Source organism: Hypanus sabinus, chromosome 4 (genome assembly GCF_030144855.1).
Source record: "Hypanus sabinus isolate sHypSab1 chromosome 4, sHypSab1.hap1, whole genome shotgun sequence".
NCBI lineage: Eukaryota > Metazoa > Chordata > Chondrichthyes > Myliobatiformes > Dasyatidae > Hypanus > Hypanus sabinus.
The window spans coordinates 71,841,882-71,861,184 of NC_082709.1; the positions used below are offsets into that span (position 1 = coordinate 71,841,882).

At 41.1% G+C, this 19,303-nt stretch overlaps 1 protein-coding gene across 1 annotated transcript in view; it reads left to right on the forward strand.

The window, feature by feature from the left end:
• LOC132392123 (trichohyalin-like) overlaps positions 1-19,018 on the forward strand; it is a 130,033-nt gene extending 111,015 nt beyond the window's left edge. The window contains exons 12-18 of the mRNA XM_059965972.1: positions 1,474-1,600; positions 5,507-9,532; positions 13,450-13,499; positions 14,031-14,148; positions 15,018-15,097; positions 17,266-17,370; positions 18,770-19,018. Coding sequence (XP_059821955.1) covers positions 1,474-1,600; positions 5,507-9,532; positions 13,450-13,499; positions 14,031-14,148; positions 15,018-15,097; positions 17,266-17,370; positions 18,770-18,880 — 4,617 coding nt within the window. The 3' untranslated portion in view covers positions 18,881-19,018. The remainder of the gene's footprint in view (positions 1-1,473; positions 1,601-5,506; positions 9,533-13,449; positions 13,500-14,030; positions 14,149-15,017; positions 15,098-17,265; positions 17,371-18,769) is intronic.
• Positions 19,019-19,303: the final 285 nt, after the last annotated feature.

The window sequence follows — 19,303 nt, forward strand, 5'->3', positions numbered from 1 at the left end:
TCTGGTGGGTGCATGCTGCATTGATGACTAACATATGGTTGGCTTCATTATTCCTTGCTGATTAAAGTATCGAGCAAGGTTAAAATCGATGAGGATGAGAGCAATAAACGAATGGGTGTTCAGAATCGTCTGCCTGCGTTTCACCAGTCTCCCCCTTGCCGCTGCTGGTGGAAGCTGCAGGAGTCTTGGGTCCCACGCTGCAAGGTTCAATTGCCTCAGAGGCAATTCCAATGATCCAAGTTCCTAAAGTCCTCCTCGCTGCACCAGCAACACATTCATCCCACTTGATCAGCAGATCAAATTACATTCAGGAACCTCCTCTACCTAATAAAGAGGGTACTGAGCAGTGGTTTCTGCTGCTGTAGCCCATCCACTTCAAGGGTCGGTGTGTTGTACATTCAAAGATGCTCTACTGCACACCACTGTTGTAACGCGTGGTTATTTGAGTTACTCTACCTTCCTGTTAGCTTGATCCACTCCAGCCATTCCCCTCTTATTAAAAGGCGTTCTCACCCACAGATCTGCCGTTCACTGGATTTTTTTTTTTGTTTTTCTCACCATTCTCTGTAAACTCTGGAGCCTGTTGTGTGAAAATCCCAAGAGATCAGGAGTTTGAGATATTCAAAACACCCGTGTGGTACCAACAAGTCAAAATCACTTGGATCACGTTTCTCCCCCATTCTAACATTTAGTCTGAACAAAAACTGAACCTCTTGACAGTTTCTGCGTGCTTTTATGCATTGAATTGCTGCCGCATGATTGGCTGATCAGATATTTGCATTAATGACCATCTGTACAAATGTTCTTAATAAAGTAGCCGCTGAGTGTATATGAAGCAGTGAACTCTGAGACAAGACACATCTGAGCAAAACATATATTTTATGACCAAGGCCATCTTTCTGTCCAGCTGTCTTTGCTTTGCATCGAGCCTGCAATGATTCTCAGATCAGTTTCTGTACACATTAATTGAATGTGAACCTCTGCTTAAACAAGGATGGTGAGGGTCAAATAAAAATCAAAACAACTGCAGATGTTCAGAATCTAAAACAAAAACAGAAAATGCTGAAAATAGTCAGCAGGTCAGTCTACATCTTTGGAAGGAGATATATCAGGTTAGACATTTAGTTAAAATTGAGAAGAACACAAGAAAGCTTGTAAGATATGGGGGGATGGTGGGTATTGCACTAAATCTATCAGTGGTAGGGAAGGATGAACACACTACTCCTGTACATATTTGATACCCACGTGCCCAGGAGCTGCAATCATCTTTCATGTCACTCCAATGGCATCAAGTTATATCAGAAAGTTCAGTGCAGACCAGGGCTCAGGAGGCTACTTTGGTTAGCCACTTGAAGCCTCCCTAGAGAGCTAAATGAGCAGTTGAGCTCAGCATTGCTCCTGTGCACGTGTGTAGGAGCTTGGCAAGAGTTTAGGACCACTTCCACCCTGTAACTTGTTCATTCTCTGTCCCAGGCACATGGGTTGATGACAAATGGAGAAGCTGAGCACATTGGCAAAGAAGGCAGTGCACACAGTGAGAGTAGTCAGACAAGGCCTCAAGCTGAAGCCCAGCAACCGAGCTCCAGTGACAACTCACTAGGTAAGTGCAGGAGACTCAAGTTGGGGGTGTGTGTTACTTAACTCAGCTTTTGAACTGACCTCTGGATAAAGAAGGAAAGAACAACAAAAGAATAAATGGGAAATGTGCCAAATTGGATCACAGAACAAATATGTTTAATTGGGATTATGGAACTGTTAAGGAACATTAATTGAGCTCGTAAAAATTTACATCTGCAGTATATACATTCCAGAACCATCGGATCTCAATAGCTCTTTATGTGAAGATTGAACTGATTTTGTGTCCAGAGGTGGTTCAGTGACTTTTATCTTTGATGCCACTAGTAGCCCCTCTGAGATTGTTAAAATTATGTCCATTTGTGGTAAATTGGTGCTGTCAGCTCATACCCATCAGCCATGGTTCTGGCTGTGCAGATGAAAGCCCTTCTCAGGAAGTTCCCTTTCAGCCAGTGGACACAGGATACCTGCAACAAGGTTGAATTTGGAACCAGCTGGCATAGATGAATGTGCACTGTTAGATGTACTCCACCTTGGAACCCTTTCCTGTAGTAAAGGTAGCAATTTGAATCTTTCTCCTTTTTGGAAAATTTAAAGGAAGCCAACTACCACTTACTCCATTTGAGGAGGTTTCAGATTGAGTGTGTTATTGATTAAAAGGGGGGTGCTTAAGTCTGAACCCAACTACAGAATGAAATAGAAAAGCTGTTAAACAAAGGTAGGCACAACCGTGTGCTATGGGTTATTCCACGACACTGGGTATTATTCTGTTGTGTCTCAGCACTGAAAGGTGCAGGCAACTGAGAGGGAATAGGAGAAATCCTATAATTTATATCAACTCTTCCACAGGAAATTTAAGGCAAGTTTCACTGTCTGAAGTGGGAGAGGAACAATGCAGTGAATTAGAGTGTGCCTGTTGCGAGGTACATTAAGTAAATTCTCCACAGAGTAGCATCATCGTGTGTTGCCACCTTTTGACTACTGCATCTGTTAAAGATTTCCCTCTTTACACAAACTGAAGTGTAAGTGTCTTTCAAAGCAAATTAAATTGTCCTGCCATCCTTTCCAAAAATAACCAATTTCTTATCAAGGAACTGGTGGCAGCACTGGATACACCAGAGGCTATAGGAATATCCCAGCTAAAATACTGAAGATACATAATCCAGAATTATTCGTACCTCTGTTCAAACTCTTCCAGGAAAGTTACAACACTGATAGCCATTCAGTAATAAGGAAAATTACCCAAGTTTGTCCCATTTACAGTAAGGACAAATCCAGTCTGGCTTATTTTCACCCAATCAGTTATTCAACAGTGAAATGAATGTAACTGCCTTAAACAGTGCTAACAAGCAGCACATTTAACAATAGCCTACTCACTGAGGACTTATTTAAGATTTACCAGATCCACTCCATTTCCAGAGCTCAGCATTGCCTCGGTCCAAACGTGAACGAAAGAGCTGAACACCAGAGGTAAAATGAAATCAAAACATCAAGGCACCATAGTAAAACTAAAGCAAATCATCATCCAAGACAAAACACTCCTGTGATCAAAGTCATGCCTCACACAAAGAGAGATGATTGTAGGCATTGGGAGTTAAGGTTTCCAGACCCAGGACATCACTACTGGAGTTCCTCAGAGTAGTATTTTAAGCCAAACTACTGCTTCATCATTGCCCTTCCTTTCATCACATGATCAGAACTGGGGATATTTACTCATTTGTCAATGTTCAATATCATTCATAACTCCTCAGCAAATGAAAAAACACATGCTTAAATACAATAGGCAACATTCAAATATGGGTTAAGTGGCTGACAACATTTGGGATACAGGCGTGCTAGGTAATGACTATTTTCACTAAGACAGAGTCCCACCATCTGCTCTAAACATTCAATGCCTTTAACATTAATTACCATCACAAAGACCTTGTCATCAATATCCTGGGGGTCAACAATGAGCAGCACATAAATACAATGTCTGAAGCTGAGTTTCCTACAGCAAATAGTTCAGCTTCTGAAACCTCAAAGCCTTTTCACTGTTCACGAGTAATCAATGTGGTGGAATGCCATCCACTTGCCTGGATGAGTGCATTGTCAACAGTTCCCAGTAGCTCAGAGCCAGTCGACTTAGTGGCCCACTTGGTATTACAATCAGTACCCTAAACATTTAACCTCGCGATAGACTGGCATTCTATCCGGGGGGGAGGGGGAATCTCGTACTCTCAGTCGCTTCACGCCACGGAAACTGGCATAAGCACCGGCCTGATGAGCCTACAAGGCTCGGGACAGACTTTAACTTTTAACCTAAACAATTACTTTGTCCACCTCTGCAAATGCACTGCAATTACTCTGACAACGCGTCGTCCCAGACCTGAAGTTTCTATCATCAGGAATGTTAATGGCCCAGGGAGCATCGTGACTACAGGTTCTCTTTCAAGTAGCATTCCATCCCAACTTGGAGCAACACACACAAAATGTAGGAGGATCTCAACAGGCCAGACAGCATCTATAGAAAAGAGTATAGTCGACATTTTGGGCCGAGACCCTTCATCAGGACTGGAGAAAAAAAGATAGGAGTTTAGAGTAAGGAGGATGGGGGAGGGGAGGAAGTAATAGAAGGTGCCAGATGATAGGTGAAACTGGGAGAGGGGGAGGGGTGAAATAAAGAGCTGTGAAGTTGATTGGTAAAAGGGATAAAGGGCCGGAGAAGGGTGAATCTGATAGAAGAGGACAGAAAGCCATGGAAGAAAGAAAAGGGGGAGGAACAGCAGAGTAAGGTGATAGGCAGGTAAGGAGATATGGTAAGAGAGGGAAATGGGAATGGGGAATGGTGGGGGAGGAGTGTAACTGGAAGTTCAACAAATCGATGTTCATGCCATCAAGTTGGAGGCTACCTAGACGGCACGTCTTGAACTTCTGTTAATGCTCCCCTTCTCCTTCACCATCCCCTATTCCCATTTCCCTCTCTCACCTTATCTCCTTACCCAGCCCATCACCTCCCTCTGGTGCTCCTCCCCTTTTCCTTTCTTCCATGGCCTTTCAGATTCCTCCTCCAGCCCTTTCTCTTCCACCAATCAACTTCCCAGCTCTTCACTTCACCCCTCCCCCTCTCCTGATTTCACCTATCACCTACTACCTTGTATTTCTTCCTTCCCTCCCCGCACCTCTTACTCTGACTCATCTTTTTCTCGCCAGTGCTGATAAAAGGTCTTGGCTTGAAATGTCAACTGCTCTTTTCCATGGATGCTGCCCGGCCTGCTGAGCTTCTCCAGTATTTTGTGTGTGTCTCTTAGATTTCCAGCAGCTACAGATTTCCTCTTGTTTGTGATCCCAACTTGGGAATATATTGTCATTCCTTCATCATTGGTAAGTTTTAAATCCTAAGGTTCTCAACCCAAGAGCATCGTAGGTGTACCTTCACAAGATGGCTGCAGTGGTTCAAGAAGGTAGCTCACCTCTGCCTGTTCAAGGGCAGTCAGGGTTGGACAATAAATGTTGGCTTTCCCAAGGATAGCCAAGCTTTTATAAAGAAATTTTAAAAAACACATAAATTATGGTCAACATCATAAGAGGTTAAACAAGTTTTGGGTCAGTCAATGACATTACTCAGTTTTAATCAAAGTCCCTTGAGAGATGCTGTGAAAATTTTGCTCCAATGTTTTTACAAAAGCCAGGAGAACTGGGGACTACAAATCAAACAGAAACTGCTGCAGATACTCAGCAGACCAGGTTGCAATTGTGGGGAGAGAAATACATTTTATGTTTCAGGTCAGTAGCCATTCATCAGAATATTAGTTTAAGATTTCCAGTATGTGTATTTTTTTTTGTTCAAGGTCTACACATATTTGACAAATTACGGCTCTTTAGAGAAAAGTCCTAACTCAGAAGGGTTAACTCAGGCGTAATGTCTTCACCTCTTCAATGATCCTTATAGGAGAAACCCACGGATTGCAGATGAGGAGTGAGATTTTGAAGGCTGTTGAGCAAACAGGAGACATGCAGAATACTGGAATTGATGAACAGATGGAGGAGACTGGGAATCGGGAAATATTAATGGATAATGTGGAAGAAAAGGACAAAGCTGAGAATTGTGAGGAACTAACTGAGGCTGATGCACCAACAATGACTGTAAGAGATAATGGAAATGCAGACCAGATAAAATGTACTGCATCTAATCTTGATGGTGCAGAGCAAAGTCCAAGTGACACTCAAAACTCTAGAGGTAAAGCGATACCTGAGGGAATAAGCGACACCTCAGGATTTGAAGAAGGAATGCAGAGTTATGGTTACAGTGAGGGTAATGAAAGTGACCCAAGGGTGAATGGGAATCAGCTGCAGGAGAAAGCTAACCAGAACTCTAACGATGTTGAAAACGGAGCTGACTATCAAATGATTTTAGAGAAAACTCAGGAAATAGTGCAAGATGTAGTAGAAAAGTCTCTTCAAATTTTCCAGCAGCAGATGTCTGGGCATGATTTGCAGGAAAAGTCACAAGATAAGGATGAGACCATCTCTGGTGAGATAGGGTCAGTCCAAGTGAAAGAGGAAAACTTGACAAGGGCACAAGAAAGAACTGCTGATTTTTACCAGGTTGAAGAGAGGGATCTAGGTGGAGCAATGATGCAAGAGACAGAACAGGAGCAGGCAGTCAATGGGGATGTTGAGTTCCATTCAACAGTTCAGGAGAGTGAAATCTGCCCATTTGCTGTTCAGGGTGCTGTAATCAATAATGGGGAAGCAGGGCAGTTGTTAATTCAGTCAGATCAGAATGATCTATCTGGATCAAGTGGGGAAGGCTTCCATGAGCTGGATGGAGCAGAGGAAGATGAGAGAAAGGAGCAATCTGTAGTCGGTGGATTCACAGTTTCTGAAGAGCTGGAGGAAGTAAAGGAAATGGCAGAAGAGGCTGAGGTAAGGAGTGGTTTAATAATAGGAGCAGCCCTAGAGGAGTGGGAGGAAAATGAAGAGATTGCTTGCCATCTAAGGGAGGAAGGAAGGCCTGTGATCAGAGATGAAGTTAACCATGCATGCATTCATAGTGAAGGTCAGGATTGGACGGATGATATGACAGTGAAAGAGAGGACAGAGGTCTGTCAGCAGGATAGAGAAATGGAAGATTTGGAACAAGGGAAAGAACAGCTGGCAAATGAAGCTGAGCTCATTCCAGATGCAGAGCCATGTGATAGAACCAGACAACTGCTGCAGCAACAGAAAGTGGAAGGCAGTTTAGAGCATGGCTGTCTCCTGAAAATGACACTGAATGAGGAAACAAACGAGGCAGAAACTGAGATTGAAAGTAAAGCTGTAGAATTTGAAGGTGAAGGTAAGAGGCTCAGGGAAAATGAGGATAAAGCTGGGGAACTTAGAGAAGATGAAGAAGAGCACAGAGGCTTCACTGCAGAGGAAATTAAAGGCCATGGAATGGATGAAAGTGACAATGGAGAGAGTGTCATTGAAGGTTGTGGAATTGATCATGGTACTGACAAAGAAAGTAATACATGTGGAATCTTGCATGATGGAGATGGTGGGGAGAGTGGTGAGGTCAGTGGTCATGAAAGTGAAAGAGCTGTCGGGAGCTCCAGTGTCGGTGTGGATATAGCCAACGGTAGGGATAAAGACCTGGGAAAAGAAAAAAATGACAACATTGTCCAAATAATTGATCCCTATGAGACTGAGGGCTCCAAAGAAGATATTACTAAATGTCAAGAAGAGCATGCAGCAAAATTGGAAATCCAAGGAGAAGAAATTGAGATGGAAGCCTCTAGAGATACTAACAATGAGTTTAAGATTAAGGAAAGTGTATGTGAGTTTCAATACACTAGTCCAGATAGTTTCAACAGACCTGAAGAGAAGAAAGATGAAGTCACAGGTCCCATGGAGAGTAGTGATGAGGTCAGAGGTGTAGAAGGGTGTGAGGTCAAGGGCAATGGAGAAGAGGAGGATGAGGTCAAGTCCTCCAAAGGTGAAGAAGAGGATGAGGTCAAAAGGCTCAGAGAAGAGGAAAATGAGGTCATAAATCCCAGAGAAAAGGAGGGGGATGAGACTAAAATTCCCAAAGAAGACAATAAAGTTGAAAATATAGAGGGGTGTGAGATCAAAAAGTCCAGGGAAGAAACAGATGAGGGCAGAAGTGAAGATGAAGATAAAACCAAAAGTGCCAAAGATAATGTCAAAGATGATAAAGGGGATGAAGTCAGCCTTCCAGGAAGAGGCATGCAGGATATTGAAGGAGACTCCAGAAAAGAGGGAGAGGGGATCAAAGGCCTCAGAGGGGAGGACAAAGCCAGAGGTGAAGAGGGCAATGTAGTCATTGATTCTAATGTTAGTAAAGTTGAGGGCTGCACAGAGGAGAGCGATAGGGTCAAGGATCCCAGGACAGAAGCTGATAAGGAAAAAAATGAAGATGGGGATATGGTCATAGGCCTAAAGGATGAAGATGCAGGTGAAGACAAAGGCCCCATTTTATCAGAAGATGAGAGTACTTGTGAAGATAGATATAGGGTCAAAGACTTGAGAGGAGAGGAGGAGAGTGAGTTCCAAGTTCCCAGAGAAGAGGAAGGGGGTGAATTTAAAGAAGAGGCTGTGAGCGAAAATCCCATAGAGGTGGGTGATGAAGTCACAGGCCCCAGAGATGTGGAAGGGGAAGAGTTCAAAAGCCTCAAAGAGGGTGATGAAGTTGTAGGACCCAGAGGCAAGGAGGGGGAAGAAATCAAAAGATTTAGGGAAGGAGAGGATGATGTCAAGAGCCCAAGAGAAGAGGAAAATAACGACTTTAAAGATCCTGAACATAATGGGGAGGATAAAGTCAACTCTGGACAAAAAAGTGAAGAACAGCATGGCACGAGCATTCTAGGAAGAACACAAGGAAATGAGAATGAGATTTGTATAGTTGAAGAATCAGAAGAAGTAAAGCTCACTGATCTTTTGATACAAAAGGACAAACTGCAAGAAATCATAGATGAAGAAACTGAGTGTAGTTTACAAGGACAAGTTCATGAGAGCTGCAAAATCAATCAATTGCAAAACAAGAACTTGGAAGAAATCTGTGAAGGCAAACCAGAGAGTGATTCCAAGAGTATTCTTGAAGTAACGCACAGCAAAACTGAACAAGAGGTGGTGAGAGAGAATGAGACTGGAGTAACTGAAGAGCAAACATCTCAAGAGAATCTGCAAGTTGGGGATGAAGAAGAAACCAGACCAATCCTGGATATCAGTAGCAGGAATAAAGCATTTGGGGATAATGCCCAAATATCTGAAGGTGCTGTCAATGATACTGGAGAAAAGGATGGAAGAGCAAGGCCTGAGCTGAATGAAGGACAAGAGGAACTAGTGCAAGCTGCACAACAGGATCCAGCAATGGGTAGAGTGGCACTGGAGCAAGTTGCCGAGCAAATAATTCAAGATAATGAAAAACTGGATCCTGAAAAGGGTGAAGGAGATTCTAGGACCAACCAAGAACAAAAGATGCATGGCTGTGAGATAAACAAAATGGGGACTGAAGAATCAATAGATACTCAGAGAGAAACTGAAGAACAAGAGATCAGAGACAAAGATGAGGATGCTGAGAAAGGGAATCAGTTAGAGTGGGACAAAAAGATGAATGTCATTTTACAAGATGAAGAAGCATCTAGGAGTAAAGAGAAAAGGGGAGAGACACCTGCTGAAAGTGAGACTGAGCGCAGACCTATTGTGAATGCAGGGTCCAGTAAGGATCTAAATCTAAGTGCTAATTGCAATAAGGATGCAGCGAATGCTGAGCAGAAGTGCCAGCGTAGGAACAGTAGTTCCAGGCAATCCAGCTATCATGGCAACCAGCAGCAGGGTGAGAATCAGAGGGGCATGTCCAGCATTAGTGGAGCAGAAGGCAACATGAAAGAAGCAGAAGAAGAAATGGGGCTTCCTGAGACAGCAAAGGATAGTAAGAGAAAAAGCAAAAGTAAAGATGAGTGTTCACTTTCATGAAATCTGTTACAAGTCAGCAGATTGCACTATAGAACTACACTGTAATAACTATCAGAATTGTTATTTTAATATAAATTTGTATATTTGTCATTTATGATAAAGTTTGCACTTGGCCCTGAGCTATTATTGCACAATATTCTGAGCTGTGCTCAATCCTGCTTCACCAGCACCAGCTTCTGTAGCCCTTGGCTAACTGCCCATCTTTCCTGTTCCTTAAGCTTTCTGGGATGTACATGTTCTTTGTGAACAAGCCAAGCTAAACCTTGCACATTTTTCTCAGATCACAGTTGACAACCTGTCTTCAACTGTTCTCTTTGCCATGTGGCTACTACTTGATGGTGCAATACTTGCTGCTTAATGAAGTGTTTTGAATGCAAAATCAATTTGAACTTTTCATACACAATAAAAACTGGAGAAATCCAGATTCTGTTTCTGAATGTAGAGCAATTATAAGGGAGCAGCGGAAAATGGGTGCCAGCAATTGTCCATGACATGCCAGAATTAGGCAGGGAAAGTCATTCAGGGTTGCTTTTGTTGATCAATATCCAGTAACTCTCAGGTTAGAGATAGAAAACTCAAAGGTCTTGCTTACCAACAACTAATGCATAGTGACCAGCTGAGGTTTCTGGTTCTGATTATTGTCCACACTTCTACAATAGCTGGACAGCAAGATCAGTTAGGGTTGTTCTGAACTCTGTGCAGTCGCTCTTGGTTTAGACAGAGGTTCTCTATGATAAAAGCCTATCTGCTTAATAACTGCATGTAATGATTTGTTCCTATGCGTGCCCTGCAATTCCTCTGCCTTTCTTCAGACATTCCCTGGAAAACTTCACCTTACTTTTAAGGCATGTTTGCTGTGAAATTCAAAATAAACCCTAAACAGCTACTTAAAATTAAAGAAGCACAAATTGCATCCAAAACTTTGAGTTGTTACTGTTATGCCTTAATACATTTTTGGAGCCTTGAAAAATTATTGTGTACTGTGTTATGTTACAGTTTTTGTATGTATTAATATCACTCACCATCCTTAAATAGGCACATGTATCAGTGAGACGTTATGAGATGGCTGGAGTCTGAATAAAAGGTCACAACTTATACATTTTGTTCAAACTGTTCAATCTAAAGTCAAATAAGACGCTGCCCATTTACACGTGAGAGAAGGTTTGGGCCTAAAATGTACATATCAGTGAGTTTGGAAGAATCCAAACACATGCATTTATGGATCCAGTTTTTATAAATGGACGTATACACTCAGTGGCCACTTTATTAGGTACATCTGTACACATGCTCGTTAATGCAAATATCTAACCAGCCAATCATGTTGCACCAACTCAATGCATAAAGGCATGCAGACATGGTCAAGAGGTACAGCTGTTGTTCAGACAAAACATCAGAATGGGGGAGAACTGTGATGCAAGTGACCTTGACATGGAATAATTGTTAGTGTAAGTTGGGATTGTTAGAGTATCTTAGCAACTGCTGATCCACTGGATTTTCATGTATAAGTCTAGCGTTTACAGAGAATGGTGCGAAAAATTAAAAAAAACTTCCGGTGAGCAGCAGTTTGGTGCTTTGTTAATGAGAGAGATCAGAGGGGAATAACCAGACTGGTTCAAGCTGACAGAAAGTCAAGAATAATTGAAATAACCATGTGTTACAACAGTGGTGTGCAGAAGAACATCTCTGATGGCACAACACGTTGAATCTTGAAATGGGTGGCTGCAGTAGCAGGAGACCACAAAACATATACCCAGTCACCGCTTTAGGTACAGGAGGTACCAAATAAAGTGGCCACAGAGTGTAATTCTATCAATAGCTTAGCTAGTAATGACATGTTAGAAGTGGAAAACCTGCTTGCTAATGGATTGAGCTGTTGATTAAGCTACAGGTCCCTTGCTCAGAAGAGTAGTTAGTAAATTGGCATTACAGAATTAACAGTAACTTGAACCAAAAGCAGGATACTGAAAGGGAAGAATCTGCTTTCGCACTGCGCATGCCTCCAGGTTGAATGCACTACATTCCTCCAAAATTAGGAGTAGAAATAGACCATTTGGCCTATCGAGCCTGCTCCAATTATACAGCATGTTATGGATTTCCTTACGGGAATTAAGAGATTGCTCATCTTTCAAAGAGTGTTTTCTATGTCAAGGGTAGAATTCTCTTTATCAAGGTGAAAATATAGGGTGATGATGTGGGCAATCCACCCCCTCCCCTTTGCCATCCCACTTCTGTGCTCTCACGTGGATGGTTTGATTACCACACCATCTAAGCCTGCCATGCTTACACATCTCATTACTGTCAGAATCAGTGGACCATTGGCACATCACTGCATCACAAGAATTACAGTTTTATAAAACTCATTAATTTAAGGAAAATTTATAGGTAAAGATTTCTATTCCATCATTGTAGTTGAGGTAAAATCTCTATAATAGGTTAGTGTCCTGTCACACAAACCTTGTACCTATTATTATACAGGTCATGATTACTGTACCCCTACTCCAGATCTGAGATAGGCTACACTCTGGAGAAAATGACGAACTCTCAGACACTGGCCCACTCCCAAGGAGAGTCATAGTCTTACTCCCCACAGAATGGGTCTACATTCCTGAGAGTATCTGCAAGGTTACATGCTTGTCTCAATTCACCCAGTGAGAAAAAGATAGAAATGTGTATTCCAGCACTTTTTTTCTGATGATCATTTTTTTGTGCATTTGACAAGCCTAAACAGTAAAACTGAGAAAATTTGGCACCCTCAGACTAGCTTATCCAATTTTCTGCACAGTTTGATACATGACAGCCATTAATACCCGAACACACTAATAATTACTGTTTCTTTTACATATTACACGGTAGTATAATGAATTTTCCAGTAAACCCTGTAAGGTTAACGAGAGTAGGAAATGTACAAATACTCAAAACTGGCTCTAGCCACAGACCTCCTCATGTTTCTGATTTTCTAAAGACCAACCCTAATTGCACACCTAGGCACACATTCTGGTTTGATAAGTAAACATGAGCAACAGGGGGGCCAGATTATCAGAGTTTTACTGCAATTTGTGTGTAACATTTGTCTCTCCTACAATTCATCCTCTCACTCCACAAGCTCATTCCCACTAACTGTAGTAATTGCTTAGTTTCAAAAATGAATAATTGTAAATTCCTTTTGGAAAATATAACCTGTCGATTACAACAGTGCAATAATAAAATTATAACACACCAAGGAGCCCCTTTTACATACTACGTATTAACATCTAAATCAAGCACAGTGAAAACACTAAGCATGTGTGTGGCTGGTATTTTGCATGAATGCAGCTTGGATTGTATGTCATAATGCCAGGGAGCAAATTTCTCTCTCTCTCTCACACTCTCTCTCTGCTTCTCTGCCTCATTCCCTCAGCCCCTTCTCCCTCACCCTTTCCCTTACACTCTCTGTGTAATTTCCGAGTCTATCTTGCTCTTTTTCATCCTGTCAGGTTCATTCAGTCCTTCTCACAATCTATCTTCCTTTTGTTAAAGTCTTGCCCTTCTGCCTTTTATTTCTCCCTTTCTCTCCCTCCACCCCTACCACTGATCTTCTTCCCTCTCTCTGGTGTGTTATAATCTTTTATGTAACCCCAAATTACCAGGATAATGAGATTTTGTGTTCCAGTTCTGTTTGACTGTAGGGAATTTGCATGCTAAACAAAATGGAAGAGTAGACTGTTTGCATGCAGCCCGAGGTTCCAGCACTCATACTGACGTTGAACTAAACCTGGGCTCACCCTTGCCGTGTTTTGTGGTATGTGAATAACTCATTTAACTTTTTATACTAACTTCAACATTTCCTCATTCTCTTTTGTCTTGTGTTTATTTAAATATGAGTATTTGTGTACCCTGATTTATTCATAAAGTTTTCTTTTTTTTTCTCTTCCACAGATTTTAGGGTAAACACATTTGTAGATGAAAAGGAAGCCTTATTAGAACAGGTAAGAACCTTTGGCGAGGCGAGAACAATAAAGTAAGGGAAGGATACGAGTTAAGGAGGCAGAACAGGAGGAAAGGAAGTTGGAGTAGAAACAGGCTGGAAGGGGGGGTGTGGGTAAGGGAGGAGCTGGAGGATGGGAAATAAGAGGAGGAAAAATTGGGTGGGGATCTGTAGGGGAGGGGCTGAAGGGCAGAAAATGGGAAGAGGACAGCTGGGGAAAGGGGAATAAGTTAAAGAAGGGGCCAGGGACTGAAAGGGGGATGAGAAACGGGTTGGAGGGGAGAATGAAAATAAAAGGGAGGGAAGCAGGCAAACAGGGAGATGAATTTGAGAGAAGGGGAGAACAAGGCTTTATTCAGATTCTAGCTACTGCTATCTTTAATCTCCTTATGCCTAATAAATTGTTTCTTTTATTTCTCTAAATTGAGTGCTGCATGAGTCAGATGCAATCCTTGCATTTTAAATTGTACCTGGACTGACGTAACGGTGTGAATTTAGTTTTCATTCTGGGTTTTTTTAATGTTTCCATTAGATTAAAATATTAAAAGCACAACTGGATGAGAAAACCAAGAGTGGAAAAGTGGAAAAGGCAGTGTTTAGTGACACAATCTTGGAAAACGGAATGGACGTACAGGTGATTGATGTGCAAAGTAAGCCTCAAATTCCTGTCATCTGTTTAATGTGTGTCTGTGTTTATGTATGATTCCTATAATGGTATTAGATAGTAGGTCTCGTGCTCCAGTGAGCTCTTGCTCAATGTGGCCTACTTTCAGAATGGTCTCACACCTTTGCTGACTGTTCAGGTTATCATTTACGTGTGTTATGTATGCTATATTGAGCAGCACAATTTCAAAATCCTTGCATATCCTCTCAAAGAGTGACTATAAAGCAAATTGCTCCTCCACATGTTCCTAGCTCTCCCTAGTTGCAAAGCAAAGATGTTATCATATGGAAGTCACAATGGTGAGAAATTGCAGTAACCATTTTGAAGCAAGCTATTATGATGTTATCCAAAGTCAAATTATACTTGTTATGTAGTTTAAATGGTATCCATGCAGGAAAAGCACGTTACCTCTCCAGGTCAGACAAGTTCTCCGGCCCAAAATTCGATTTCCTGTTTTCATTGGCTTGTAAACACATAATCTCCAGAAATTTTGGCCTCTGTATTTTGAAGTTGGACAGGACTTGATGAGGTTATTCAGGAAACTTGTCAGCCCAATTCAGCTCACATAAAGGTCAAACTAATAAAGTATCTGTTTCATGTTTCTGTTCCTCTTAACTCTAAGCCTACAGAATATCTTTGACCATCATGTTTGATTTGCTTTTCTCTCTTTGGTGTTGTCTCCCCCTACCCTGACCCCAACCCTGACCTTTATCCTGGTGTTTGACTCATTCTGTGTGTACGATACAGCTACAAATCTGCTCATTTTGGAGGCCAGATCCCTGATCACTTGCAAATCTTTCATTCTCAAAATAGACAAACCTTTGCTTATTGTAACTGATGGATTTTTTTTTAAAGGAGATGCCAACAGACAAATCAGCGAGTACAAGTTTAAACTCACCAAGACTGAACAGGAAATAACTGCACTGGAACAACATGTAAGAATTTTAGTGTTCCCGCATGAAAAAGAAGAGGAGAAAATGTCCATTTTCCTTGTTGACTCTATTCTATCCTCAATCCTCATCAGCCATTTATTTTACTCTCACAATATGCAAGAAATAGTGTTCACAGTGCTTTAGTACATGTGACACTAATAAACTAGTTTATCAGTTTGGTTCTCTGTATCAGTGACTCCACGTAAAATGTGGAATTAGAATTAGTTTATTATTTTCACACGTACTGACATACAGTGAAATGCTTCTCTCACATACCCACGCGGAATATTGTGGAGGATCAAATACCCAAACCCAGCACAGCCCCCACTTGTCCCATTTAGCCTGTCTCAGTGCAGTGGTCCTTAGGACCCAGGTTGGGACCAGCCGCCCACAGTGTTTCTGTTCCATTGATGGGAAGCGATCGCGATTGAAAATAAAGTGGAAATAATAAAGCGTTTTGAAAGAGGTGAAACGCCATCGGTCATTGGAAAAGCATTAGGTGACGATCAATGATTGGAACAATTTTAAGGGATAATGGATAAAGTGAGAATAATGGAGTATATGAAAGGCCCTGCCCCAATGAAAGCTACAATTATTACTAAGCAACGCAGTGGTTTAATTATTGGAATACATATGTTTCTTAAGTGTTTTATATGCATAGAAAAGTAAAATATATACTATATACTAAGACAAATGTTTGACTAACTGACGCTAAATAATACTGGATGTACTTGTTCCGACTTACATACAAATCCGACTTAAAGACGGACTCAGGAACGGAACTCGTACATAACCCGCGGATTGCCTGTATAACAGTGCATTGAAGTACAGTAGAAAAGATTTTAAAAATGGATAATAAAATGTACCAGCCACAAAGAAAGTGCAGAGCAATTAAACAGTGAAGTGTAAGATCATAACAAAGTACATTGTGAGGTCAAGAGACCGGCTTATCAGGCTAGGGAACTATTTAATAAATTTGTAACAGCAGGGTGGAAGCTGTCCTTGAGCCTAGTGGTGTGTATTTTCAGCCTTTTGTATTTTCTGCCTGATGGAATAGGGGAGAAGAGAGAATGTCCAGGTTTTTGATTATGCTGGTTGCTTTACTGATGCAGCAAGAAGTATAGATAGAGTCCTTGGAGGAAAGGCTGGTTTCCATGATCTGAGTTGTGTCCACAATTCCCTGCAGTTTCTTGTGGTCACATACAGACCAGTTGCAGTACCAAATTGTGATGCATTCAGATAGGATGCATCGATAAAAATTGGTGAGGATTGATGCCAAATTTCTTTAGCCACCTGAGGAAGTAGACATCGTTGAGCTTTCTTGGTCATGCCATCTACGTATGGGACCAGGACAGGCTATTGGTGATGTTCATTCTAGGAACCTTAAGTTCTCAACCTCAGCACTGTTGAGCATGTGCACTGCCTCCCTTTCCTGCTCTTTTGTTTGCTGACACAGAGAAAGATTATTGTCATGACACCATGTCACTAAGTCCTCTATCTCCTTCCTGTATTCCAACTCATCAAGATACTGCTCGCTGTGGTGATATCATCTGCAAACTTGTATATGGAGTTAGAGTATTCAGTTTCCATCTTAGTGGGCTTTTCTTTTGCAAACTGTTTGTGTGGTTCAATTTAAATATTAAAGTTGAATAAGAGATGCAAAAATTTACCTAGATCCCTGGTGCAAAAATTGTAGGGTTTTTTTTTGCAATTAGATTATCCATGGTTTGTGGTAAAGGAATTGTCCTGGAAGAGTACTATCAGTTTGTTCAGTTGGCATTTGCCTTGCTTCTGCATGGGTCACACTTCATTTAGGCCTTTGTCCACACGATATACTTTTGAAATGCCATGTTCTGATTTTCAAACAAGATCTTGCACTTGTCTGTTTCCTGTGGTTCAGGGATGTTGAAAATTCTGTTTGCATTTTTAGATGAACAAAGAGCCCTCCTTGTACCTTTGACAAGATACCACCCTCAACTAACCATATACATAATAATAAATTAGCTGACGGATGTTAGTTGCCACACTGTGAACTTTCAATTATTGACTAGTGCCCTTGCATGCAGCCCTTTTTCTACATGTAAAGTTTTCTATTTACCTCTTATGAAATGAGTTAATGTTTTATATTTTCTCGGAGTGTGTTTGCACGGTCTGATTGGAAATTATTTCAGATCATTCGACTTGAAGGCCAAGTTTTACGATATAAGACTGCAGCAGAAAATGCAGAGAAAGTGGAAGATGAACTCAAAGCTGAGAAGCGCAAACTCCAAAGAGAGGTAAGGTGAAGGCTTCGCAATTGTCCAAGGGAACTTAGTAATAGAATATGTTAATGCAGACATATATATCTGATGTCCAGTTGGTTTATATGTCAAAAAAGATATTTTTATTTAAGTTTGTGAGCATTTCTATCTCTTCACAGCATCTGAGTCTCCCTGTTGATGCAATATCCTATTGACTGTACAGACAAGACTTAATATGGTTTGACATACACACTTTGAATATTGTTCCTATAAACCGTAGTGAAGTAAAGTCAATAGCCTCTGGTGAAAAAAATATTAGTTACTTTTAAATTAGAAAATTAAAGGAAATTGTTGGTCAGATTAGACTAGATGAGAAATCAATAATTTTGATAATCTGTTCATGTATATAAGACTGATCTCCATAGCTGCTCGATTTGTTAAGTACTTCCAGCATTTTATGTGTGCTGCTCAAGATTTCCAGCATCTGCAGCTTCATCTACCCTGAAGAAGTTTAAATATTCTGGCTTCTGCCCTCTTCCTTTCCAATCCCGATGAAGAGTCTCGGTCTAAAACTTTGCCTGTTCATTCCCCTCCATAGACGCTTCCTGACTTGTTGAGTTCCTCCAGCGTTTTGTGTGGCTCAAGTTTCTATATGATGGTTTATTGAACTACTAGAATGGAAGACCATTCTCCCTGTGCCAACTTTTTATAACATCATTCCAGTTTGGCCCAAACCTCTAGCTTTTCCCCTGCAGCCCTGCAATTTGTTTTGCTTTCGGATATTGATCCTTTTTGTTCTTGAGTAGCACAGTTAAATAAATGCATTCCAGATCACAGCTATCTGCTAATTCCCAAATTTGTATTTGATTCTTCGAGCAATCACTTTAAGGTTGTACTGTTATTTCTTAAATCTCATTAATAGAATATTTTTTTGTTTGTTTTTTTCTGGACCCATCATTCAAATGTCAGTCTACATATTCCAAGGAGGCAGGTCATTACTTATTCAGTCTGTTCATGTAATTGAAGCCCTTCATCTCTGAAACAATTTTAGTTTTTTTTTTAAATCTAATCTCTCTCTAGTTTACACCTCCCAATAGAGGATTAGTCTTAACTGGAAATAGATACAGCTTACTACTTCTTCACTCAAGATAAACGTATACTTTTCCCACTGTGAGTCAGCTATTTGATAATGTTTCCATACAGTAAGTGGTTATGGAAATGTAGGGAAATTGAAAGCTCTAAGCTTTCCAGAAAAGTGGACCATGTACATAAGGTAACCCAAATGATACAAAGTGTTTGAAAGGGCTGTCCCTAATCAAGGAATAACATTTGGCTTGTTGTTGTGTTCGACACTTCATTGGATGATTATTTCTGCTGGCAGCAGTTGTTTACATGCTAATCTGAGGTGATCTAGTGATTCTATTTTCTCCCATAGGTCCGCTCAGCATTGGATAAAATTGAGGAGCTTGAGATGAGCAACAGCCACCTATCGAAGAGGCTGGAGAAAATGAAAGCTAACCGGAGTGCTCTATTATCCCAGCAATAAGGCACCCCTGTCACACTCCTGCCCAGCTGCTTGTTACAAAAAAACTTGCGTTTTTTTTTACAAAAGATATAATGAGACGCTTCACTGTTACGACACATTGCTGAGAAAAAGATTGGTAAAAATTGCACTTGTTTCTGACTTGCAACTTGTACTACTTTCTTTAGAAGGCTTCCCAGTCAACATTCTGGCACAGACCTGGCAGGCTGAATAGCCTACATAGTTTTATGATTCCATCAGCAAGTAATAGCTTAGCTTCACAGGGATCTGGTTTGAAACTATATGTTAACCACAGCAGAGAAGGGTATAGTTAGACAGTGGTTGAGTTACTGGACAAAATGTCCTGGAACATAAGTGCATTCTTCCCTTTAACCGATTGAGAACATGAAGTCAGCTTCAAGTATCTGAAAATAAAAAGTTGGCATC